This window comes from Talpa europaea (assembly GCF_964194135.1).
Source record: "Talpa europaea genome assembly, chromosome: X".
In the NCBI taxonomy this organism is placed as follows: domain Eukaryota; kingdom Metazoa; phylum Chordata; class Mammalia; order Eulipotyphla; family Talpidae; genus Talpa; species Talpa europaea.
In genome coordinates this window covers 9,990,124-10,015,099 of record NC_140081.1, presented here as the reverse complement: position 1 = coordinate 10,015,099, position 24,976 = coordinate 9,990,124, and the positions used below count along the sequence as shown (strand labels likewise).

General features: G+C 34.4%; 1 protein-coding gene across 1 annotated transcript in view; it reads left to right on the top strand.

The window, feature by feature from the left end:
• RPS6KA3 (ribosomal protein S6 kinase A3) overlaps window positions 1-24,976 on the top strand; it is a gene marked incomplete at both ends in the record, with an annotated part of 111,355 nt that overhangs the window by 4,798 nt on the left and 81,581 nt on the right. The window contains 1 exon segment of the mRNA XM_084258210.1: window positions 24,527-24,583. Within this exon segment, the coding sequence (XP_084114336.1) occupies window positions 24,527-24,583 (57 nt within the window).

Below are 24,976 nucleotides of genomic sequence, written 5' to 3'. Positions count from 1 at the left end.
ATCACATATCAGATCTCAGTTATTCTGGCTTGTCCAGTTATAACCAAATAACATAAAAGCAGAGATAAAACAACCATAAATCTTAGATTTTAACAAGTTAACAGGACAAACACACACACACACACACACACACACACATATGTGTGTGTGTGTATAATAAAACAGGTTCAGGAGAAAATATATCCATATTGAACATAACTATCATTTAATACATTTGACCAAAATAAGCAAAGTCCTTAGTTACTAGCAGTTATTAAGAGTTTGCTATCTCCTTAAAATTTAGAAGGCTCTTTGGGGTAACTGGATATATGGCAAAGTGTTAACATAAAGCCATAAATACCTGGGATTGAGTCCTGTCTCTGCCACTTAATAATTTTTTAATCCAATGCAAGTTACTTACTCTCTCTGTGCTTCAACATCCTAATCTGTAAAATAGGGATGAAAATGATAGGGTTGTGGGCCTCCCCGGTGGCGCAGCGGTTGAGCGCTGGGTTGCGAAGCTGCCCACAGCCTCTGCAGTGCCGGTTCGATCCCCGGCTGCTCCCTGGCCACCAGAGGAGGGTCCCACATGGTGCGCAGACCTCTCCTGCCCGCTGCTCCCCTCAGCAGTGTACTTCGGTCCTTCTGCCTGCTCTGCTCCCCGCTCTGGCTCTGGTGAATTCTCTCACCCTCCCGCGCTTCTGACTGTACCCAGTGCTTGTATAAATAAATAAATAAATCTTTAAAAAAAGAGAGAGAGAGAAAGAAAATGATAGGGTTGTGATAAGAATTAAAATGAAACAATATATCTAAAATAAGGTTCCATATATGATTTAAGTGTTTAATAAATAATATTTATAATCATCTCTTTTACAGAACTATTTGAGGAAGTTTTGTGCTTTTCCTCTGGGCTAATTTTTCAGAATCAAACAGGACAGTTAAAATGATTTGTTTGATCTGTTTAAACAGAGCCATTACAATATCTGAATATAATCATCAGGTGAACAACAGAAATCCCTTGAAACTTGTCCTTTTTTCTATCATTCCCCTCTTCAGTAATTTCTTTGAAGCGGGGAAAACAGATAAAGAACATTTTGGAGAATAAGTGTGGAAGAAGGAACGAAGGAATGTTCACATTTCAACATTGTTCATATTGGAAGGTATCGCACCATCTATGACATGTCATTGTTTAATTAACAGTGTGTTTATTCCTTAGTGATATATATTGAATAACGTGTCTTATACATGATGGTGTCTTATAATTGATAAGTTTTCATATGCTGTTTATCAACCTCTTGAAGCGAGGTTGTCCCTGAAAAAATGGACAAAGTCAATATATAGCAACAATAGGTAGAATTTTAGCTTACTTTCTAAAATATATTAAAACACAGTGTGCATACCTTTTTATATTTTAGTATCACTTAGTTGTTAATCACATTTTTAGGGACAGAAATTAATATGGCACACCTCCCTCCCCATTGCTCTACACATATTTCTTTTGATTATTTGAATATGCCATGAGTAACTGAGTTTTCCTGTCTAGAAATAACATCCTTTGAATTTGGTCTGTTATGTGGTATTGTTATGTAAGGAACTTTGAGTAGTACATACATAGTATTTTTAACTGAGAAGTGTCTAAAATGTTAAAGGTGTGTCTGTACCCCAACGATCATCTCCCTACTCCATAAAAAACCACAAAGGAATAAGCAAATAAATGTGGGAATTGTGAAGTTAAACAAGATTTGACCAAAGTCTTTACAGCGCAGCTTCTTAGAACTTTGAAGTGATGATGTACATGAGAAATCTGCAAAAGGGATATAGCCCACAGCCCTTGAGACTTGATATCAGAACCCCATTTTCATGAACCGTCTATTGAAGTCTCAAAGGACACAAGTACTTTGCAGAAAACTGTTTTGGAAAGTCTGATAACTACAGTATCATGATCCAGTATTGCCTGGAAATGAGCTATTATGTTTAATTGATTGATCAAAGCTTTTTTTCTTTAACTGTCAAGAGTTTTTGTTTCATTTTGAATTGAAATCTTCTAAATTAAATTGTACAACATTTATCTTAATAGTGGACTAAAATTTAAATAAAATAGTTTAAATGAAAGTTTAAAATAATTTAAAGCTTTTTTATTCAATGTTCTGAAAAGTAATAATCAGATTCTACCTTTAACATCAAGCTAATAGCCCTACTAAACGTCCCCTGCTGAGGTCAGGGGTATTCGATGGGCCTATTACCTACTAATAAACAGTGATTTTATGCCTTAACATGCCATTACAGAATGGCTCAATTATGGCATTACCTACTCTGCATATTTACCTTTCTCTCTTGAAGGTGTCAGCTAGAAAGGGACAAGGATGAACTAAGAACAGGCAGCAATAGTAACGAAAGCTTAGCTTACTGCCCCACCTGGAGTTAGGTCTCCACATTGTTTTTTTTTTTTTTTGTTTTGTTTTGTTTTGTTTTCTTTTTTCATGAAATAGTGCTAGTTTCCTGAATATTAGATACCCTACATTTATGTGTAAAAGCAAAAGCACTTTTATATTTCCTGTCATTCTTTTCTGTTAGTACAAATACAATTACAGCAATAGCATACTTAATTCTCAGATTCCCCCAGCTTAACTAATACATCCATAATTTCTTCCCTACCTTAAAAACTAGTTATGTTTTATCTATCTTATAAAATGATTTTTATAATCTTACATACAGTGATGATCTCATCTTTAAATCTGACCTGGTCATCTAGTTTTCTGTGAGTTTGGCTCTAATCCTTTGATCCACAAAGCTTGTCATAGGAAACTTGTTTCAGTCATTTGATAATGTGTTAGAAATAGATGTCAAATGATAGCCTGAAGCAAAGGACAATTTTTTGACATTAATAGGTTGAAGTGCACCTTTAGTGCAGTGTTTTGGGAGAAATCTTCACTCCAGAAATCTTGTAGAACCTGTAAATCAGAGACATTCTGCAAGGGAGGGAGAGATAGGGGAATCAAAACAAGGGAGAGAAGAGCTAAGAGACTATGGGGATGGTTCACTGGTGAATTGGTGGTGGGAATTTTAGTGGGAAATCACCTGAAAGGAGAAAGCATACAAGCATGCATTGTACAAAAATGAACAATGATGTAAAATAAACATATATAAATTTAAAAATTCAAAAAATATAAATTCAAAAAATAAAACAAAGCAAAAAAAAGAAATCTTGTAGAACCTATGTTAAAAACCTCAGTTACCCAGAATGTTATTTTAGTTCTTAACATTTAAAAGCAGAGGAGTTTACCTGAAAACAGTATAAAATGATAGGAAATAATCACTTAAAAAGAAAAAAGCCTTCCAGATCAGTACTGTTCAGTAGTCACTGGCCACATGTAGCTCTTGAGCATTTAACTGTTACTAGTATGGCTAAGCAACTGAATTTTAAATTTAAACGATCACTCGTGAGACTTGGTTAAACATTGAACAGTGCAATTCTACATTATAGGAGATTAGTACAAATTCATCCTTTTTTTCCTGTACCATTGTTTATCTACTATCCTTTGTGTTTTGAAATTGATGGGCTAAAGCTTTTTCTAGATGAATAATAGGTTTAATATACCTTTTCAAATCATGTTTCATCAGGTTTGTCTTATTCTTCTCCTACCCTGAAGATTTTGATAAACCCTCCTAGATGGTACATGCCTCTCAAATCACCTTTCTGTGCTTTCCACAACATGTTTTACAGTGACATTTCTCATTCAAGTGATAACATCAGTGCATGGGGAAATTTAGCTATCAAAAAAATGTCGCATTATGTTCACTATACTGTGCAAATTAATACTGAAAAAGTGGACATCTTGGAACATGAAAGATTTTTTTTTACATTTTAGCATGTAATTCTAGAGCTGAAATTAATTCAATCCAGCCCTGTTTATATAGGAAAGCTAAGATCTTTTGAGGCAGACTAGCCCAGATCATACATTAACAATGTCAGATTGAGGATATTCAGTGTTTCATTTCACTAAAATTTATTTTGCCATCCACGTTTTAATATAACAAATAAGTTTGTCAAATCTATCTTAAATACAAATTGTGAAAGAGCAAGGATACCGTAACATTCAAATATACTTTTCCTCTACAAAGTCCTCATTTGCTTTGTCAGAGTACTCAAATCCAAGATAAACTAGTATACAGCTTTACCTTAGCTTTAATTTACAAGTCTGGAAAATACAGTCAGTCTTTAAAAAAACAATTTCAGAACAGTCCTACCTACATATAAGCAAATGGTAGAGGGATATTTCAAGATCACTGTTCTTTATTTCTCAGGTGAAGATGGAAGGAAACTAACATTTACTGAATGCCCTTCTCTGACTGGACACTTTATGTATTTCAACTCAAACAAGGTAGACATGATTGTCCTCAATTTACAGATGAGGAAACTGAAACCTAGAGAGGTTAAGTAACTTGCTCATGGTTGTACAGCTAGTTAATAAGACGAGGCAGGATTCAAACCCAAATCTTGCACATTGTAGATCCCGTTGATTTTCCACTCGACTACCCTGCTTGAGTTGAGAACATCATGTAGGTGAGTCACTCAGTCTAAATGAAATCTCTCACAGGGCAGAAAGGATACAGGTGGTTTGCATGAGTAGATGTTTTTGTGGGAATATAAATGATGATAGCCTAGAGAGATAGGTATCTTCTCATTTATGTGTAGCATGAAGCCCTGCTCCCACCAGGGGGACCTATGAGAAGATGTGATGTTGTCATGAACTACAAATGCTATTCATAATAGAGAAAGTATTTAAGTCATTGATAACTAGAGTTAGAAAAGTAAAATTGATAATACTCTCCAAATACAGTGTAAACTGACCTGAGGAACAGCATTTGTGGCACCTTATAGGAAAAATGCTTTGAGATTTCGAAACAGCTGTTTTATAAATGAATATTTGAAACAAATGACAGTATTTGGAAAAAGGGTACACTATAGATGTTATTTACCAACTCTCCATACAGAATTCGCCCTGGGTGTGTGCTTGAGTAAACGTGCTCTGTTTTTTAATTGTAGCTTATTAAATCATTATCTCTTTATATTTGCATTTTCTTTTCAGAAAAATTTATTTGAGCTCCCTCAAAGTGCCAGAAAACAGGTTCTTGTTCAACCTGAAAAAGTTAGCCATTATCTTGCTACAGTTTAAGTAAAAGAAATTTAAAGAAGTTACACAATCATTGTTTTCTTCTTTCCCTTTGGACTTTAAAACTGTTAGGTCCAAAAGCCCTGATTAGCTCTTTTTAAATTGAGATATTATTTATATCACGTAAAATTCACCCTTGTGAAATAAATATACAATTCAGTGTTTTTTAATATAATCAAAAAGCTGTTCAACCATCATCACTATCTGATTCCCAGTTTTCTTAATTTCAATTTAATTTTTCTAACTCTAACTTTCTTCACCCCCAAAATAAACCCCATCCTCATTAGCATCACTCCCTGTTCTCTTCTTCCCTCAGCCTCTGGCAACCAGTGATACACTTTTCTGTCACTTATAGATTTGCCTGCTCTGGACATTTTGTATAAATGGAATCACAGAATATGTGACCTTTGTGTCTGGCATCATTCAATTAACAGTGTTTTCAAGGATCATCCATGTTAATAGCATGTATCAGTGTTTCATTCATTTTTATGACTGAGTAATATACCATTGTATGTATAGGCCACAGATTGTTTATCCATTCATCAGTTGATGGACATTTGGGTTACTTACACTTTGCATATTGTGAGTAATGTTGCCTGAACATTTGTGTACATGTTTTTTTTTTTTTTTTACGTGAACATTTCTTTTCAAATTTCTTGGGTATATACTTAGGAATGAAATTGCTATGTCATATGGTAAGTCTGTGTTTAACATTTTAAAGAACTTCCAAGTTGTTTTCCAACTTATTTGTATCATCTTATATACCTGCCAGCAGTGTGTGAGGGTTCTAGTTTCTCCATATCCTCACCACCTCTTCTTTATAGTCATTTTCATTATAACCATTCTGGTGTGTGTGAAGTGGTATCTCACTGTGGTTTTGATTTGTATTTCCTTAGTGACTAAGGATGTTGAGGATCTTTTAATGTACTTATCATCTATTTGTATACTTAAGTCTTGTGCTTATTTCGTTACTGATCCAAGGACTTAAATGGAGTTTTGCTCAAATGCTGATATAGAAGATCCTTGTCTGTATTATATACATAGTTCTTCTCAGGACACTTAGTTTTAATGTGTGCTTTTAAAAGATTTTCTTCATTTTTAAATGTGATAAATACAAAGCTTTTCCTAGATCAGTAGTTTTTGAACTGGAATAATAGAGCCCCGTGTTCTGTGATACCCTTTAGGATACCCCCCTTTTCCCAGACAGTTTCTAGAGGAACAGGAGTTAAAGTTTAATTACAGAAATAAAGATTGAGGCAGTGATGTTTTCCTTACAGTCTCCTCAGTCTTGTTATACTCTTCTATAGTTTATTTAAAGTAAGAGTAACAGTAATTGATGGTCAGTCAAAACAAAAGGTATGAAATTTCTAAAATTAAATGCAAGTCAACAGGTAAATGAAGTTTTTTCAAGAATCCGTCTCTTAAAGAGAGATAAGCGAGTGTTTTACTTAAGGGTTTAACAGCTTGAAACAAAATCCCTGCTTGCCTCCTTTCCTTCACGTTCCTGCTGGCTATTGGTATAATTCAAAAGGAATAACTATCACAAGGATTCTTGATAGCAGTAAGGGGGGTTACTTAAATAAAATCACAGACAAATTAAAAATAACTTTTACCATGGATTATTAAAAAGAAGGAGTTCTTAAATGAGTTTTAAAATGTTTTCCCCCTGCTGTTCTGAATGTGTACAGTATAGTACTAGGTGATGATGAAATGAAATTCTTTGCTTATTAGTATTAGGTCATCAGGCAGTTGAATGACATGAAGCAAGCTAAATTAGCCAGGAGTGCTATAAGCAGACATAATTGGATCTTACAGGGAAATTATGATCTATAGCATTTTCCATAGTACATTTTTAACCATAAAGTGGAAAACTAGAAAACAAATGTTATTACCCCTGACCCCAGTAAAGTTCATCTTAACACACAAAGAAAATGTTATTTTCCACATAAAAATTAATTAGGAGACTTCTGATTCTGCTAAGACGGAGGAACCCCTATTCATTCTAGGTAGGTCCTCTTTTATGAATATAACATCTTAGATATAACAAACAAGCACAGAATACTCTGAAAAGTGAGCACAAGAAAACTGACTGACTACATACAGATCTTGAGACCCAAAGAATGATACAAATAGTTCCATGGGTTTTCTTATTGTACTCATATATTCTGTACAAGGTGCTATAAAGTTCTCCAACCTAAAATCACCAACAGGCACAGACAAAAAGGATTCAAGTAAAGCCTGTTCTCTTTAGCCATATAACTGGGGAATGGGTAGCCTAACAACAGTAATGGCAAGGGAATACCCATCTTACTGTAGCCAAATGCAAATAAAAAACCCCACCCCACTCCAAAGAAGCAAAAGATAGTGCTCAGTTTCCTCCACCCAGTGCTGCTGGCAGGGCAGGTCAGAGACCTAATCTCCCATTCCCTGCCTAGCAAAACAGACAGCACTTAGATTCCTCCTGCTGGGTGGTTTGGGAATGTTGAGCAGAGGTCTAGTCTTCCCTTTTCTGCCCTCTACCCCCTGCAGAAGGAAATGGTTCTCTAACTAGAACAGTCAGTCCAGCAGCCTTTTGGGCCTCCGCCCACCTGGAAGCATTGAGACATAAGAAGGTGTTAGGAGGCAGGGCTAGTCCCCATCAAGTCTCCCACTACCCAGTGTCAGTGAGGAGCTGAGTCTCTACCCAAACCCAGCATTAAATAGGCAGAACAAGATAGCTGGAGGTAGTCTACTCAACATTGCTTCTCCCCTCTCCTTATATCATGGGGGCCCAGCTGGGAGCAGAGATTTCTCCCTCATCTGGTATCTACAAATTAGAATAAAGTGGTGAATGGCAGGTGACACCTAGTTGACACTTGCCCTCTCTCCTCCACTGTTGTCAGCTATACCTTTTGGGGAACTGAGCTTTCCACTCTGACTTGCAGCAACAAAGAAAGCAGTGTGAGTCAACTCTGTGCTTCCTCATCTCCCCATCAGGGAGTTTATGTAGGTGATGTTCCACTTTCACTGGGACCAAGCGTGGAACTGAACTCTATTCCACCTGTCTGCAAAAAAGCAGTGTGGGTCATTGCCAGCGTGGTGAAAGCAGAGCCCAACAGCAAGTTGAACATACATCCACACCCTGCCCTCATACTATACCTGTTAAAACGGAAGATTAACTATGACCCAGCATCTTATCCAGAATGTCCATTGTGCAACCAAAAATCACTTATACCAAGAACAAGAAAAATACAACATGACTGAGAGGAAAGTCAACAGATAGCAACACCAAGATGTTTCAGATATTAGAATGAAATCTGACATGGATTTTTAAGCAGCCATCATAAAAATACTTCAGCCAGCAATTATAAACACTTGAAATGAATGAAAAACTAGTCTCAGAAAATATATAAAACAGAAGCATGTAGATTTTAGTACTGAAAAATACAATAACTGAAATACAGTTACATGGGCTCAATAAAAGAACAGAGATAACAGGAGTCAGTAAAATTGAAAGTGGAGCAATGGAAATTACCCAATCTGAACTACAGAGAAAAAAGAACTGAAGAAAGCCTCAGGGACCTGGGGAACTTTAACAAAAAAATTAATTTTCATGTCTTCAGAATCCCAAAAAGGAGGGGTGGGGGGGAATGGATCTGGAGAAATCATGGCAGAAATTTCCCCAAATTTGGCAAAAGACATAAATCTACAAATTCAGGAAGGAAGCTGATTGAACTCCAGATAAGAATTCCAAAGAAACTCACATCCAGACACATCAAAATCAAAACTTTGGAAACAAGGAGTTGTTTAATGAGTATAGACTTTCATTTTTGCAAGATAATTTTCTTAGATTAGCTTCACAACAATTTGGATATATTTTAAACATACCAAAATGTACACTAAGAATGGTTAAGATGGTAAATTTTGTTACCGTTTTTTAACCATTGTTTAAAAAATTTTAAACTTGAAAAATAAAGACAGATTTTGAAAGCAGCCAGAGAGAAATGACCTAATACCTGTAGAGGAACAATGAGTCAGTTGACTGCGGATCTTGTATTAGAAACCATAAAAACTATAAGGAGATGTCTTGCCTTTTTTCAAGAGCTGAAATAAAAGGAACTGTCAGTCTAGAATTATATACATAGTTAATACATCCTTTAGAAATGAAATTGCAGTCAGAGTAGTCTCAGCTAGAGACTAAAAGGAAAGCTAATTTGTCTATAGCAGACCCTGAAAGCCTGACTAATGGTGGTTCTTCAAGCAGACAAGAAATGGTAAAAGAAGAATCTGGAACGTCAGGAATAAAGAAATAATAGCATGAAGTCTACGCATCTATTCTGGAAAATAGGAAAGAAAGCATTTCATAACTCATTTTATGAGGCCAATATTACCTCATACCAAAACCTGAAGATAGTACAGAAAACTACAGACTAATATTCCCTCAACAATAATAAGCACAGAATCCTCAACAAAATAGCAAAATAAATTTAGCAACGTATAAAAAGAACTATGTACCGTGACCTAGTAGGTTTTATTCCAAGGATGTAAGACTGGTTCAGTATTCAAAAGTAATCTGATGAAGTACATGAAAATAAAAGTTAAGGAAGAAAAATCACATTATATCCATAATGCAGAAAACACATTAAAATAAACATTTATCCATTATAAAAACTCAGCAAACTAAGAATAAAGGGAAGCTTTTTCCAGAACATTTATTTAAAAAAAAAATAACTGGCCTCATACTTAATGGTGACAGACTTGAATGCTTTCCCCTTAAGATGGGGAGCAAGACAAGGATGTTCACTCTCCCCACTGAAAAGTTATTACTAGTTCTGAAAGTTATTACTAGTTCAGTAGGCAAGAAAAGGAAATAAAGGGCATACAGCTTGGAAAGGAAGAAATAAAACTTCCTATTTGCTAGTGACATGGTGTCCAATGAAAATCCCAGGGAATCTGCATAAAACTAGAACTAATAAGTGAGTTCAGCGAGATTGCAAGTTACAAGAAAGAAAAATAAATTGTATTTCTGTATACTAGCAGTGAATATGAGGAAACTGAAATGAAAAGCAGTGCCACTTGTAATTGCAAAAAAAAATGTAGGTATAACTAACAAAATATGTATACGTATTCATATACCTATGCTGAAAACTAAAAATGCTCAAAACTGAAATGACTCATGCTGAAAACTAAAAATGCAGATGAAATGAATCAAAAGTCTGAGTAATTGGAGAGGTGTACCATGTTCCTAGATTGGAAGACAGCATAATAAAGATGTCAGTTCTCCCCATGTTGTTCTATAGGTTTAACACAAGCTTAAAGGAGCTAAAATATCTAAGGATAAAAATTAAATGGAAGGTATCACTGCATCCAATTTTAAGGCTTACTATGTAGCTTCAGTAATCAAAATTCTATTAGTGAAGGAATAGACATGTAGATCAATGAAACAAAATAGATAACCAAAAAATGGATCCATGCAAGTATGGCCAGCTGATTTTTGTCAAAGGTGCAAAAGCAGTTCAATGGAGGAAGAGTAGATAGCCTTTTAAACAGTGGTGCTTGTAGCAGTTTGACATCCATCGGTAAAATAATGAACCTCAACGTACACCTCATACCTTATGCAAAAATTAATTCAAAATATATCATGGGTTTAAATATTTAATGTAAAATTATAAAACTTTCAGAATTTAATCATAAGAGAAAATCTTCAGGACCATAGGCTGAGTTGGAATGCTCTTAGACCAGGCACCAGAAACATGATCCGTAAAAGAATGAACACAAGATACAGTTTGGGTGAAATCATTAGCAAACCTATAGTCAAGATAGGACTTGTATCTAGCATATAAAAAGAATTCTTGAAACTTAATAACAATAAGCAATTTAATTAGAAAATGGGCAAAAGAGATGAACAGACTTTTCTAAGAAAATACATGGATAGTAATAAATAAGCATGTGAAAAGATGTTTAACCTGGTTGGCTGTCAGGGAAATGAAAATTAAAATCATAGTGAAATATCACTATACCTAATTAAAATGGCCAGAATAAAAAATAACAACAATACCAAACATTGATGAGGATGCAGACAAAACTATTCTTTCATGTATTGCTGGTGGGAATGTAAAATGATACAGCCTTTCTGGAAAATCTTGGGTTGTGGGAAAAGTCATGACGTGTTTTTTTTCCATGACTTTCCCCACAACCCAATAGTTTAGCTATTTCTTTAAAAACTAAGTATACTCTTATTATATGATCCAGCAGGTCCAGCAGTCACACTCCTGGGTATTGAACATATGTCCACACAGAAGTCTGTACATAACTGTTAATAGTAGCTTTTTTTTTAAAAAAAAAAAAAGATTAATTTATGCATCAAGAGCTGGGGTACAGGCCAGAGATGCAGGGTGGGGGGTGAGAGAGGATTCACCAGAGACAGAGTGGGCAACAGAACAGGCAGATTGACTGAAGTACACTGCTGAGGGGAGCAGCAGGCGAGTAGGAGAGGTCTCCTGCGCCATGTGGGTCAGCTTCCTGGCAAGCCGGGCATCAAACTCGTGCAGCAGAGGCTGCAGATTGCTTCATAGTGCGGTGCTTAACCCCTTGCACCACCAGGGAGGCCCAATAGCAGCTTTATTTGTAATATCCCCAAAATAAGAAACCAGATGTCCTCTAGGTGAACAGTTAATCCATACCATGGAATACTACTCAACAACTGAAATGAATGAATTTTTGATCCATACAGCAACTTGGATGAATCTCAGGGAATTATGCTGAATGAGAAAATGATTACATACTATATGATTCCATTGATGTTGCGTTCTTAAAATGATACTACTATAGAACTGGAGAATAGTGGTTGCCAGGGTTAGAAAGGGGGAGAGAGGGAGGTGGATGTGATTACAAAAGGGGCAACACGTGGTATCCTTGTGGTGCTAAACTATTGGATAGACATAGAAATCTACATGTGTGATAAAATGGCATAGAACACACACATGAATACCTGTAAAGCAAGTGAAATGTGAATAAGGTCTGTGCATTGTCCCAGTATAAATGTCCTGATTTTGATAGGAAGTTATGTAAGATGTAACCACTGGATTATGGGTATATGGAACCTCTCAGTATTTTTTTTAACTTCCCGTGAATCTGTTAAAATGTTAAATTAGAAAGTTAAATCAGGATGCGTTAGCTAAATTCAAAGTCAGGTCTCCAATTAAAACAGTGAAATATGACCAAAAGGGTATGTCCTTAATGTTAAACACTAAAATCAATAGCCAGCATCATGCTTGATGGGGACACATGACAGACAATCACAGTAAAACTATGCCTGATATTTTACCTCTGTTTCACATTCTAAAAGACTTTGCTGGGCCTCCCAGATGGCGCAAGGGGTTAAGCACAGCACTATGAGGCAGTCCGTAGGCTCTACAGCACGAGTTTGATCCCTGGCTGGCCAGGGAGCAGCCCATATGGCGCAGCAGACCTCTCCTGTCACTCCCACTATTCCCCTCAGCAGCGTATTTCAGTCCGTCTGCCTGTTCTGTTTCCCATTCTGTCTCTGGTGAATCCTCTCACCCCCCACACCTCTGGCCTGTACCCCAGTTCTTGTATGCATAAATAAATAAATCTTAAAAAAAAACCAATTTGCTAATGCAAGTAGACAAAATCAAAGAAGGATAAAGGATTATATATAGGTTATATCATCTATTGAGATAATCTAGGGAAACCACTAAAAAGGTTTCTTAAAACTAATGATAATCTAATAAGGTGGTATGGAAAATATATTCAGAAATAAATAGCTTTCTTAGTTAGAAGTGAATATGGAAAAAAATCTCATCCAAAATAGCAGTAAAAATACTTCAAGTATGGAAATAAACATAGCAAGCAAAGGACAGGAACTAAATGAAAAACTTACTGAGCTGCATTAAAGAATAATTTGAATGAATCCAGAGAAAAGCTGTGGCTAGAATTAATCATGGAGCTGTAATTAGAAACTGTTTTTGATTATTTTTTCAGAAATAAGCCTTATTGACATGTTGTGTCTATACCTAGGTGATTTTAAAATATATGCTTTTTTAAAATTAGAGTGAGTAGTTTGGGTTTTTTTCCCGAAGTAAATTCAACTCCAGACTTATCTAAAACACTGTGTTAAGATGCAATTGGTAGTACACCTCCTCGAATGTTAAGTTCTGAATTATTGTGCATTTGAACAAGTCCCATTCTATCTTGTTTCACTTACAAGCTATAATGCTTTTTCTTTTTGTTCATAAGGATGTTTGTAAGACTTTGTAAGTTTAATTATTTTAAGTAATTGTTAGTTTATGTTTCCAACAATGAAATTGGGTTCAGTTTGGAAAACATTTAAGTACCAGTAGTTTTTACAGATGAGGAAACAGAGGTGCAGGTGATTTTGCACAGGCAAATAGCAAATAAAGTCTTGGACTTTGAAACCCACCATAGTGGTATATCTTTAGGAGGGCTTCATTAAGTCTCTAGAACCCAGAAAAAAATCATTAGACTTGTTCTTGAGACTGCTAAATTAGCTAACCCAAGTCACCCATAGTACACTCATTTTTAGCCCTAGAAATGTAAGTCAGCCCATTAGCGTAAGAGACTTAACAGAACCCCTTCAGATATTTGTATTTGTCATTTCCTTTGGCAAAAGAGCCAGGAGGAAAGAGAAGCTAACAGTTATTGGACACCCAACTTGACTAGGTATACTAAACTTTTTACTACTACCTCTGGCATAACTAGTATCAATTCCTGTGGATTAGAAAACTGAGTTTCATGTTCAGTAACTTGCCCAAAGTCACACATATAATAAAAGGCAAAATCAGGTTTTGAAACTTGATGTCAGGCTCCAAAGCCCGGTGGTCTTTACTCTCTGATTTCCCCTACCATCTTATTACAGGAGTCTAAGGTGCTTGTTTAAAAAAAAAAAATACCGGTCTATGGGACTCAATTTCTGAAAATTCTGGTTCAGTTTTAGTTTGCGCTAAGTCCAGGTAATGTATCACTGACAGAAAGCTTACATGAGTCTGATCATGAGGGAGGTTTAGGAAATACTGCCAATTCTGCTGAGTGCTAAGAGGTGGGATTTGAAGGTATTAGGGAGGTAGAGATAGGATTAGGATAGAGGACTAAAAAAAGTTGACACTTTACTAGTTTTCTGTACTAGTAAAATAAGACTAGTAAAATTGGATTGTACAAATTATAAAATTGCTTTAGATTTTTTTAATCTGCATAGAAAAAATATTTTTTCTTTTTATTAATACTTCTCTTTTGGGTGACAATATTTGTAATGCTCTTTGGCATTATGTTTGCTTATACTTGGGTACACAGGCGCCACTGAAGAATATAGATAAAGCTGTCTTTTGGATGTAGAAGAGGAAAGTCAAAATTAGACTTACAGATACCATAAAAACAGATTTAAATACAAAATCAATTTCCTCAGGTGTAATAACCCCGCATAATCTTAAATAACTTTAATCCCTAAAGTCACTGGATTATAACCTTTCACGCTGTAAGAGCTTAAATATCTACATAGTTTATGGATAAAGAAACCACAATTCTGAGAGGCTAGGGGCTTGCCCACAGTTTGTCGTTGACTTACAAATCCATGCTGGCCAAGCTGCCATAGAACTCTTATGGACTGCAGATAAGTATCAGAAAATAGTGACTTTTCCAAGGTCATACTGCTTTTTAGAGATAAATTTAGTAGCAAATCCCGTTTGCCTTATATTCCCTACTTTGTTTATGTAATTTTATGGTTTCCCTTTTTTACTGCTCTGAGAATATTAATATATTTAAAGAAATCTATTACAGGAGATTTTGCAATTTGAAACATATGTCATCAATGATATGTTAGAAAAATCATTAGCTTCTTAAAATAGTGCATTTAGCAAATGTACACTTTCAGAACATGTTGTGTTAAGGACGAACTCTAGTTTTCTCAACTTTTCATTGCAAAATTTTTATGAATAGAGAAAATTGAGCATTACTAAATACCTGTACATGAATTCTAACAGCTATATGACAGTGTATTTTGTCTATTAAGAAGCTTTGGAATCAGACTTGGGTTCACTTACCTGCAGATTTACTAGCTCTGTGATCTTGGACAAGTTATTAAATCTCAACCTAACTTTTTTCTTTTCTACTGAACATAAAAACATACTACACAGTTTACTAATGACTAACTGGGATTAAATGAGAGAATATATGTAACATGACTAGCATTGTTTATGAACAAAATGGGCATTGCATAAATGGCAGACAGGTATTATTTATTTCCTTGAACTAGTAGTTATTTAGAAGAATATTAATTTCTGAATGAGTGCTTTAGTTTCCTTAACTTTCAAATCATAATCTGAAAATATCTATATTATTCCTGCTGTTAAGAATTTTGGATTTACTTTATGGCCTAGGACATGGTCGGTCTCTATAGTTTTTCATAGGTACTTGAAAAGAGCTCATTTTCTTTTTACATTATAAAATTCATCATCTACCTATTCTAATAAAAATTACTTCAAATGATTTGTCCTTAATTTGTTTATTATGCTAATTGATACTAGTGTCCTAATATTTCCTTTTCTATTTTGTTTTCATGTATTTCATGTTACAGTACCCAAAGCATCTGCTTTTGTGGCTTGTGGTTAGATTAGTCTGTGCTTAACTCTTCAACACCATTTTGCATTTATTATTTTTAATGACTTGGAAAAAAAATACCTAGTATAGAAAATCTGAAATATAGAGAAACATGCACAGAAGTCAAACACCTCTATTCTTTATGAAATATCATTATTTAAAAATTAAATATGATTAGGAGTAGGGGTTTTAGAATCATTTGACTGCTTATTACTCTTAAGCAGGGTATTGGACTTTTTCATTTATTCAGCAAATATTTATTGAGCACCTAATATGTACTAGGCATTTTGTTAGGGGCTGATGATGAAGTGCTTAAAATGATTAATACACCATCTTGGCTTAATTTCCTCATTTGTAAATTAGTGAGAATGCCTTGCAAAGCTGTTAGAGCATCAAAGATGATCTGTAGTACTTAGTGCTTGTCTGGTGCACGGTAAGAGATCAGTAAATGATAGCAATTATTATTACTGCATGTATTTAAGTACATTTTTGTCCAGAACAAATGATCTTTTTAATTAGCTTAATATTTTTTACCTCACATTTTATTTTTGGCCTTAATATTACAAACACTTGCTTTCTTTTTCTTTGTGCTGGTCTATACCTACTGTTTTATTTGGGTTTCTCTTTAAAGCAATAAATGTGTGGGTTTTTAAACTTTTAAAATGCATAAACTAAGACTCAAAATTTTTATTACCAGCATTTCAAACACATACCAGAGTAGTGAAGTGAACTAGCATATTCTCATAACCCAACCTCAAGGATTATCAACTCATAGTCACATCTTGTTTCATGTCTGCTTCCCCCCACACCCCACCCCACATGCACGCACGCACGCACGCACACTTTCTCTGTTCTCCCTGGCTCCAATGGATTATTTTGCAGCTAATCATAGGTATATCAATTCAGATGTAAATATTTACATTTATATTTCTTAAGACATACTGACTTTTTAAAACATAACATTCTCATCATTCATAAAAATGTCAATAATTATAACATCAAATATCCAGTAAGATGCTTTCTTTTAATTTGATGCTTTAAACTTTACATTTCTTACATTGTTACTTTTGGAGTTGCTTTTGTCATCTTAAGTTTTTTATTCTTTCCTTGTGGTTTTTTTGCTTGCTTGTTTGTTTCTTCTGCCACATGGATTATTTTGTTAGAGGAGGTTATAAAATAATGAAGAAAGCATTATGGAGCTGGAAAGTACCTGGGTTTGAATACTGCTTCTGCCATTCACTAATTAACTTTCTGAGCCTTGGTTTCGTTATATGTAAAATAGGGGCAGTTATACCTAACCTCATGTTCTTGGGGTTAAATGCAATACCTGTACTATTAACAGTCTTTGTCTATTATTATCTTCTCTAGTGATTTGGACTGCAATAAAAAAAATTCTTGGTTACTGTATGGTATTTCAAGATATTCCAAATTTATATATATTAGCTAATTGCTAAAAATAGTGGTTTTTAAGTATCCTTTTAGGAAAGACAAGCAATCTAGAATCTTTGTTTCTCCTTTCCACTACTTCTTTTACTTTGAGTCCACAATAATTTAGCTTGAGGTGACAAATCTTACCTTTGACGTTCTAAGATTTTGTATTGTTTATATACTTATATCAATTATTTGTTCTTTGTTATAGGCCCTTTCTCCTTTATGAGGTTAATAATTTTGTTCAATTATTTCTAGATAATAAGTTGGTGTCAATACTTTATCAGTTCTTTTCTACTTCAATATTCCTGAGTTCTTATTTTGATTGTCTTTTGATGGTCTAGGACATACTTTTGAGCAATTTATTGAAAAAGATACTACCAAGATGGTGAAATTTTTTAAGACTTTTCAAATCTAAGTATAATTACCTGTAACCTTTGTATATGAAAAACTTAGGACAAGGTTTAAAATTCTTGGAAAACTTTCCCTTTCAACTCTAAAGTTATTACTTCATTGTCTTCTGGCATTTTATTGTTGCAGAGGAGAAATCTGAGGTCAATCTGCTTTTAGTTCCTTTGAAAATAACCTATTTTTTTCTGCTTGTATGCTTATAGGATTATATCTTTATCCTTGAAATTTAAAAACATTTGCCAGGACATGTCTTGGTGTTGATGATCTCTGTTGAACCTTCTCAGTCTCCAGTCTCAGGTATTTTTTTTCAGAACTGGAAAGTTTTTGTACTTTTGATTGATTAAATTGCTCTGTTTTTTTTTTGTTTGTTTGTTTTTGGTTTTTTTTTTTAGGAACATCTGTTATTCATAGATTATTTCTACGTCTGTCCTCCATAGTTTTTAAATTTTTCTTTTTTTTTCATTTACTCAAGTTTGTCCGTCGTGGCATGGATTCTGTTTTCTGTAGTGTCATTTCTAATACTTGCTATTCACAATGCAGATTTAATTTTGGCTACTGTGTTTTCATTTCTTTATTCTTATCTCAACATACTCTTGTTTCATAAGCAGAATTCCCCTTAGGGGTACACTCCAAAAACCACAAGGTGGATTCAGGCCTAAAATGTATCTCTTTTCTGAGGCCACAACCATAGGACCAGAAAGAAAAAAAAATCCTGAAAAGGTCCTCTTAAATTTAAAAATGTAGATATAACCAAAGGTTATACCTCCCCTAGTCTAGAAAATAGAACAGTCATGAGTACTAACAGGCCTTTAGTTGCTAGAGGAATAGCAAAAAGTGGGCATAAGGGCACCATAACTAGAAATAAATTTTTCAAATTACATTTATTGTTTTTTCTTTATAAAAATGATACATAATAAATGTATGTAATTTTGAAAATACAGTACAAAGAAGAAAATTTCTATGACCCAGGTAACTACTGATAAGATATTATATATGTTTTGCCAGTTACATGCACACATGTTGGGGGAGGGGTATAAATGGGGTCATACTATGTAGTTTTATATCCTTTTTAATTTAATATATATATTGCAAGCATATTTTGCATCATTAATTTTTCTTTGAGGCCCTGATTTTAACCATTGCATAATATTCCTACATATGAATAGATGTCTTATGATTTACTTAACCAGTCCCCTGTTGGTCATTTAGACTGTTTTCTATTTTTCAGTATAATGAGTATGATGAATATCACTGTACATAAGTCTTTATGCACATCTCTGATATTTCCTTAGGATAAATGAGGAGCTGATTCTTAATCCTGTCACATTGGTAAGGATTATATACATTCCTTATTAAGAATATAAAATGCTTGTTTCTTATTGTTTCGATGTGATTGCATAGAAGATTCTTTGGATTCTGAACAATTTGATGGTACTTAACTGAAGTTTGAGAGAGGTTTCTAGTGCCTCATCCTCAGCACCTTCATGGAATTCTGTTGCATACACTTTGGGCAGGAAAACTGCTGCTGATATGAAGGAGTTTAGAAGGCAGCTATACTTGTGAAAACTTGAAGGTGGTTTAAAAAAAATGTGGTCCTTGCTCATTCCTACAATCTGGGTCTCCACGTTAATACCCTAGGACTCTTGATCCTTTCTTTTCCTCCTTTTTCCTGTTATTTCAGGTGGTTGTTTTCTGTGAGGAATTCTTTTTCTCCCAGTGTTCATAGATACATTTGATTTCTAGGAGGAGGTTGTCAGGGGATGGTATGCCCTTAGCAATGGTAGCATTTATCAATCACAGACCATTTTTTAAGTCTGTGTATTCTTGTATATGATGATTTCCTGCTGGACTCAAAGCGTTTTTTTTTTTTTTAATTTACACATTTCTTCAGAGATATCAAACAGCAGCCTATGTATGTACATGGTTTTAACATGCCCTTATACCAATATAATCTGTTTAATAGGGTTGCTTAAAATGAATTTCTTAATTGGTGAAATATTCTTATTTTTAACATTTCAGAATTTTCCTTAAAATACTTGGGAATACTGTGGAAGTCCTGAAACCTTGGTTCAGAATCATTAATCTGAATTGTTCATCCTCTTTAAACGTAGAAGGTGATGTTAAATGATAATTTTATGCTACAACCTAGGAAATTATTTTGAAAACAATTCTGCTAAAACTCAAACTAACAGTCTCCTTTTTCTGATTTGGTCTGTTGAGACCCATATTGTAGGTTATTCTAATTTTTTACTTTTACACATTTCAGACTAGCAAAGTAAAGCATGATTAGCATTTCCTAACCTTTTCTAGTATTTCACATAATATTTGCATATGTGCAATCTGCCAAGCTCTGTAATTTTTTGGCTGGAAGGCATTATGATGGGATGAGAGAGGATAAATACATTTGCCTCACTTTTAAACTATTCTTTTTTGTCCATACTCATTCTTTAGCCACATTGTATAAAAATGTACCACACATGAATGATCTCTTCCACCCTGCTTGGCTGGAAATTAGCCATAGTAACTGGTGAAACAGGTATCTCAACACTCTCCTGTACTTCTTCATTGCATTACATCTTCAGAAGTTAACTATAGAAATGTAAATATTACACAATAAGTTGAGGCAAAAGAGGATACAGAGCTAGCATTTACTAAGCACCTACTGTCCCTAGGTGGATCCTTGTTATATGCATCTGTGAGGCAGCTGTTACATGCATCTTACAAATGAAGAAACTGAGCCTCAAAATGTTTAGTAACTTATCAAAGGGCAGGTAAACTACAGTAGTGACAGAGAGAGGGTTGAAACCAAGTACTAGTCAGCTTCAAACCACATGATTTCATTTGTTTCTTAAAATTAGAGAAACAAGATTCTTGTTTAATAGATACTAGTCCTTGAACTTTTGGAACTGTAGAAAGTGCAATATTGAGTCAGACTGATGATCCATCTAGCTCAGTCTCTAATGAAGCAGAGTCATTTTTCACAAGGGAAACTTTTAACTTCAGCAGTAACTTCATGCTCTTTTTTAATACATAACATTTGAATTCTTGTTTTGATGAAACAATACTGAAGGTTTGTTAAAGTAAAGGTGCCTTTTTGGGTAGCCTTATTGGCTTTCATGTTTTCCCACTTTAAAAATTAAATTCTTCAAAATTTTAAATCCGTACTGAACTCAGAGGAAATAGATATTTGTGCAAAAAGTTAACATAAAATACCTTTAGATCATGCTTCATTTAAGTTTTTTCTTAGATTATTTGCTAGTGTATTAGTATTAGCTGAGTGAGTTCAGAAAGGAAAATATAGTGTAAAATTTATGCATGACATGAAACTGTAAATAGTGGAGAGGTTGATTGGCAGATTTGGAACCCAGTCTATAGACACTATAGCAGTGGATCAGAAATGAAAAAAAAAAAGGAATCAAAAAATTTAAACCAAAGGGCCTCCCCTGGTGGCTCAGTGGTTGAGTGCTGGGCTGCGAGGCTGCCTGCAGCCTCTGCAGTGCCAGTTCGTTCCCCAGCTGGGTCCCACAAAAAAAATTTTTTTAAATCAAACCTTTATTCATGGTACCAAGAGTAACAACAGGTATAGAATAGAGTATATGGTGCTTACTTGCAGTGTAAGTGAAGAAGACAAGGATTTAATCAACAGCAAATAGTACAAGTCACCAGTGTATTGTGGGCATTCCAAATGATAATGCACGTGTGAACTGTATTAAATTTAGGACAATAGAAGTGATATATCCTTTACTCTGCATTGATCGTATAATGGTTGGAATGTTAATTGCATTCCATCCTTTAAGATGAATTGGATGCATGCTCAGAAAAGAGGATGGTTTTGTCCTGTTTGAAGGAACTTGAATTATAGTTGATAGTTCTAGCTGTAGATTTACTTTCTGTGACTTTGCATATATCTGTAGTATATGCAAAATCACAGAAGTATAACTAACTGGTTAGCCATCTATTAGTGAAACTCTTAAAGGAAATCTCAGATTCAAAGGACTTTATGGAGTACTAGTTTATCCTCATGAAGCTACCTCACCTTCGTAGTAACTTGCCTTGGTACATGTCTTTACAGTATATAAAGTAGTTTCTTAAGAGTTATCTCTTTTTTCAGCCTGACAGTAACCCTTTGGGCAGACAGGGCAAGTACCCCATTTTGAACAGATAAAGTAATAGACTAAAAAAGTTTAGTTGTCCAAAATCATGGAGCTTGTCTAAGTGGCAGGACCTAGGATTTTTATACCTCGTCTACCAATTCCAGATTTAGTGCTGTTTCTACGCTACCATTTTCCCTTAAAAGTAAGTTATAAGTTGTGATTCTTGCTTCACAAACATTGAAAATCACAAGGAACAGATGGCTCAAGTAATATTCCCATGGAAAATCTAAGTGAAGCTCTAGTGAGACCAAGGGTTCTAAAAGCCAAATAATCGAAAGCCACTGAGCAAATCTGTGTCATAGAGAAAGAACTGTGTGTACAATTAATGAGAAAATTTGTTTTTGGCTGCTAGATGAATGATGGTACCATTCACTAAGATAACATATATAGGAAATATAACCAATTGGTAGTCAACAGAGTGGGTGATTAAATTTTGGTCATAATGAAAATACATAACGTTGATTGTTTGCTAAGTGCCAGGTAATATGTTTAGGGTTTTATGTTTCTTATTTCATGTAGTCTTCACAACAACTCTCTGAAGTTCATTTTAATCCTCTCTTTGCATAGGAAGAAACTAAAGCTTAGCTAGTTTAAATAACTTGTCCAAGGCTTCATTATTAGTAGTGTAAGCAGAAATTCGAATCTAGATGTCTGACTCCAAGGCCAGTGTTCTTAAAAACCAATTTAAGGTTTATCTGGGATGTTTGGGTAAAAGCAATTGTTAGTCAGTTGAATAAATGGCTTTTTAGAGAAAGATGTATCCTGGAGTTAGTTATTTAAGTATCTTTACCATAGTAGTAGGTAATACTATAGCCTCTGAAAATGTCTTAGGAAAAATAGAATTTTGTACCTGTCTCCTGCCCCCCCCCCCATTTTGCATTTTGGCACTATTTCTGTGCTTTGCAATATTGTGTAGCACTTCCTAACCAAAGAATATCCTCTATAAGTGAGTGAAAATGAAAGGTATCCTTTTTGTGGATCAGAGACCTTAGAGATCCACTAGAATGGGGCCATACTTTAACCTTTCATCTCTGTATTGGTGCCTAGAACAAAGCATGTATGAAATGAAATGGATGGGTGACTGGATAAATAGTAATGGGTAGAGTAGAGAGTGAAATACAAATTTCAAAGCAGCTGCCTCATGTGGGATATGGGGTTAATGAGTGGGCTGCCTTTTACTTCCCAATTGATAACAATCTGAAGATGGTTAGCTTAGATCCTTGTACATATGTGGAATTAACAAGTGGTTAGGGTCATTTATTCCTTTTTCCAGTGAGGGAACTAGAGAAGACATGATGTGTTCCTGACTTTGTTTTCTTTTGTTTTAATACATAAATAATGCATATTTATTGTAGGCATTGTAGACACATTAGGAAATTCAAATAAGCAAAAACAAAATCTAAATTGCCAAAAATATACCACCCAGAGATAGCCACTGTTAACATTTTGATGTATATCCTTCCAGTTTTTCCCATACAAATATATACATTGAAGCATGTATATATTTATTTAAAATGGGACCATACAATCCATATTGTTTTGTAAACTGCTTTTCCACTTACTACATGTGACTGTCTTTCCATGTCAATAAATTTACATCTTTCATCATTTTTAATGACTACATAATATTCCATTATATGGATGTACCATATTACAGTTAACTAGTCTATTGTTAGGAATTTAGGTTTCCAATTTGGAGTTCTTTTGGGGGGGAAATTATGGTGAATGTTCTTATATGTACATCTTTGTACACTTGCCACTTTAAAAAAAAGGAAGTAGAAATGATGGGACATTTCATAATTTCATGTGTCTTTTTAAAAAATACAGTCTCAGATTGCCTTCCTGAAAGGTTGTGCTGATTTACACTTTCTCCAACAGTATATTCTGAGTGTTCTTTCCCCCACACCCACCTAGTGCTGGGTGTTCTTTTTTCTGTAAATCATTACCAATTTGAAAGGCAAAAGGTGTCTTTTGGTTAAATGCATTTCTTTGATTAGTACTAAGCCTGAAATCTTTTTTTCCTTATTGCTCATTTCTGTTGAGGTTCATCATTTTTCCTTACAGGTTTGTAAACCAAGGCTCTTTATGTGTTGAGGATACCAAACCTTTGTCATATGTTGCTTTTTTTTTTTTTTTTTTTTTTTTGGTAGTCAATTTGTCTTATTTTTTTTTTGTGTCTGGCAAAGGAAATTTTAAACATTTCATAGATTCGGATGGCTTTTTTTCCCTTTATGATTTTCTACCTTCCTTACCCCATAAGTATTATTCACCTATATTTTCCTCTAATTCCTATACAGTTTTATTTTTGAGATTTAAGTGTTTAATCCACCCAAATTTATTTTGTTGTAGATGAGCTAACTTTATTTTCCCCTAAAATAATTAATCAGTTGCCCTGATTAATTATCAATGGACTTGGAATTTAGAATGTATTTGCCATAGAATTTTAAATGATGGTTGGCAAGGTTTAAGTAAGACCATTTGTAATGCATTTAACTATTAAACTCAAGGGCTTACTTGGAATGGTAATCTCATTTATTATTTTTATGGAAAAATGTCTTCATAGTTTCAAATAATTGATTTACATATTAACTTTCGAAGCACAACCTATTGCAAATTGGCAACTGCATACTTATATGGTGGTTCTTTACTTTGTTAGAATCCTTTAGGGGTGAAAATATTCCTATATGACTTAGTTTTTGTCTGCCTCATTTAACTTTAATGGATGTGAAATCTGTTTTAGTAACTTTCTACTTGCTGTGCTTTTCACAGAATGGACAGCAAATTATGGATGAACCTATGGGAGAGGAGGAGATTAATCCACAAACTGTAAGTAAAATAGTGTATCGTGAGGGATATAGATAGATCAAATATCAGAAAATTTAAGTATTTTTTTAAACTGAGCAAAGAAAATGATTCTATATTAAAATTTTTTACAGCTTTCACATTAATTTTACGAAAAGTTGATTCTTGAATATGCCATTGATATTTTTAAAAATTGTTAGGTAAGAGAATGACAAAACAGATTGCCTTATATTTTAAAAGGTTTTCATTAATACATTAAAGGTTTGTTTTTAAATCATACTAAACAGATTCATTAGAGACGAATGCATAAAGATCATACTTTGTAGAAGTATTTAACATAGAAAAAAGTGTTACCATCTCTTCATCTGTTTTTTTGTTCATTTCTGACTCTCCAGCACCTAGACCAGTGTGTGACAT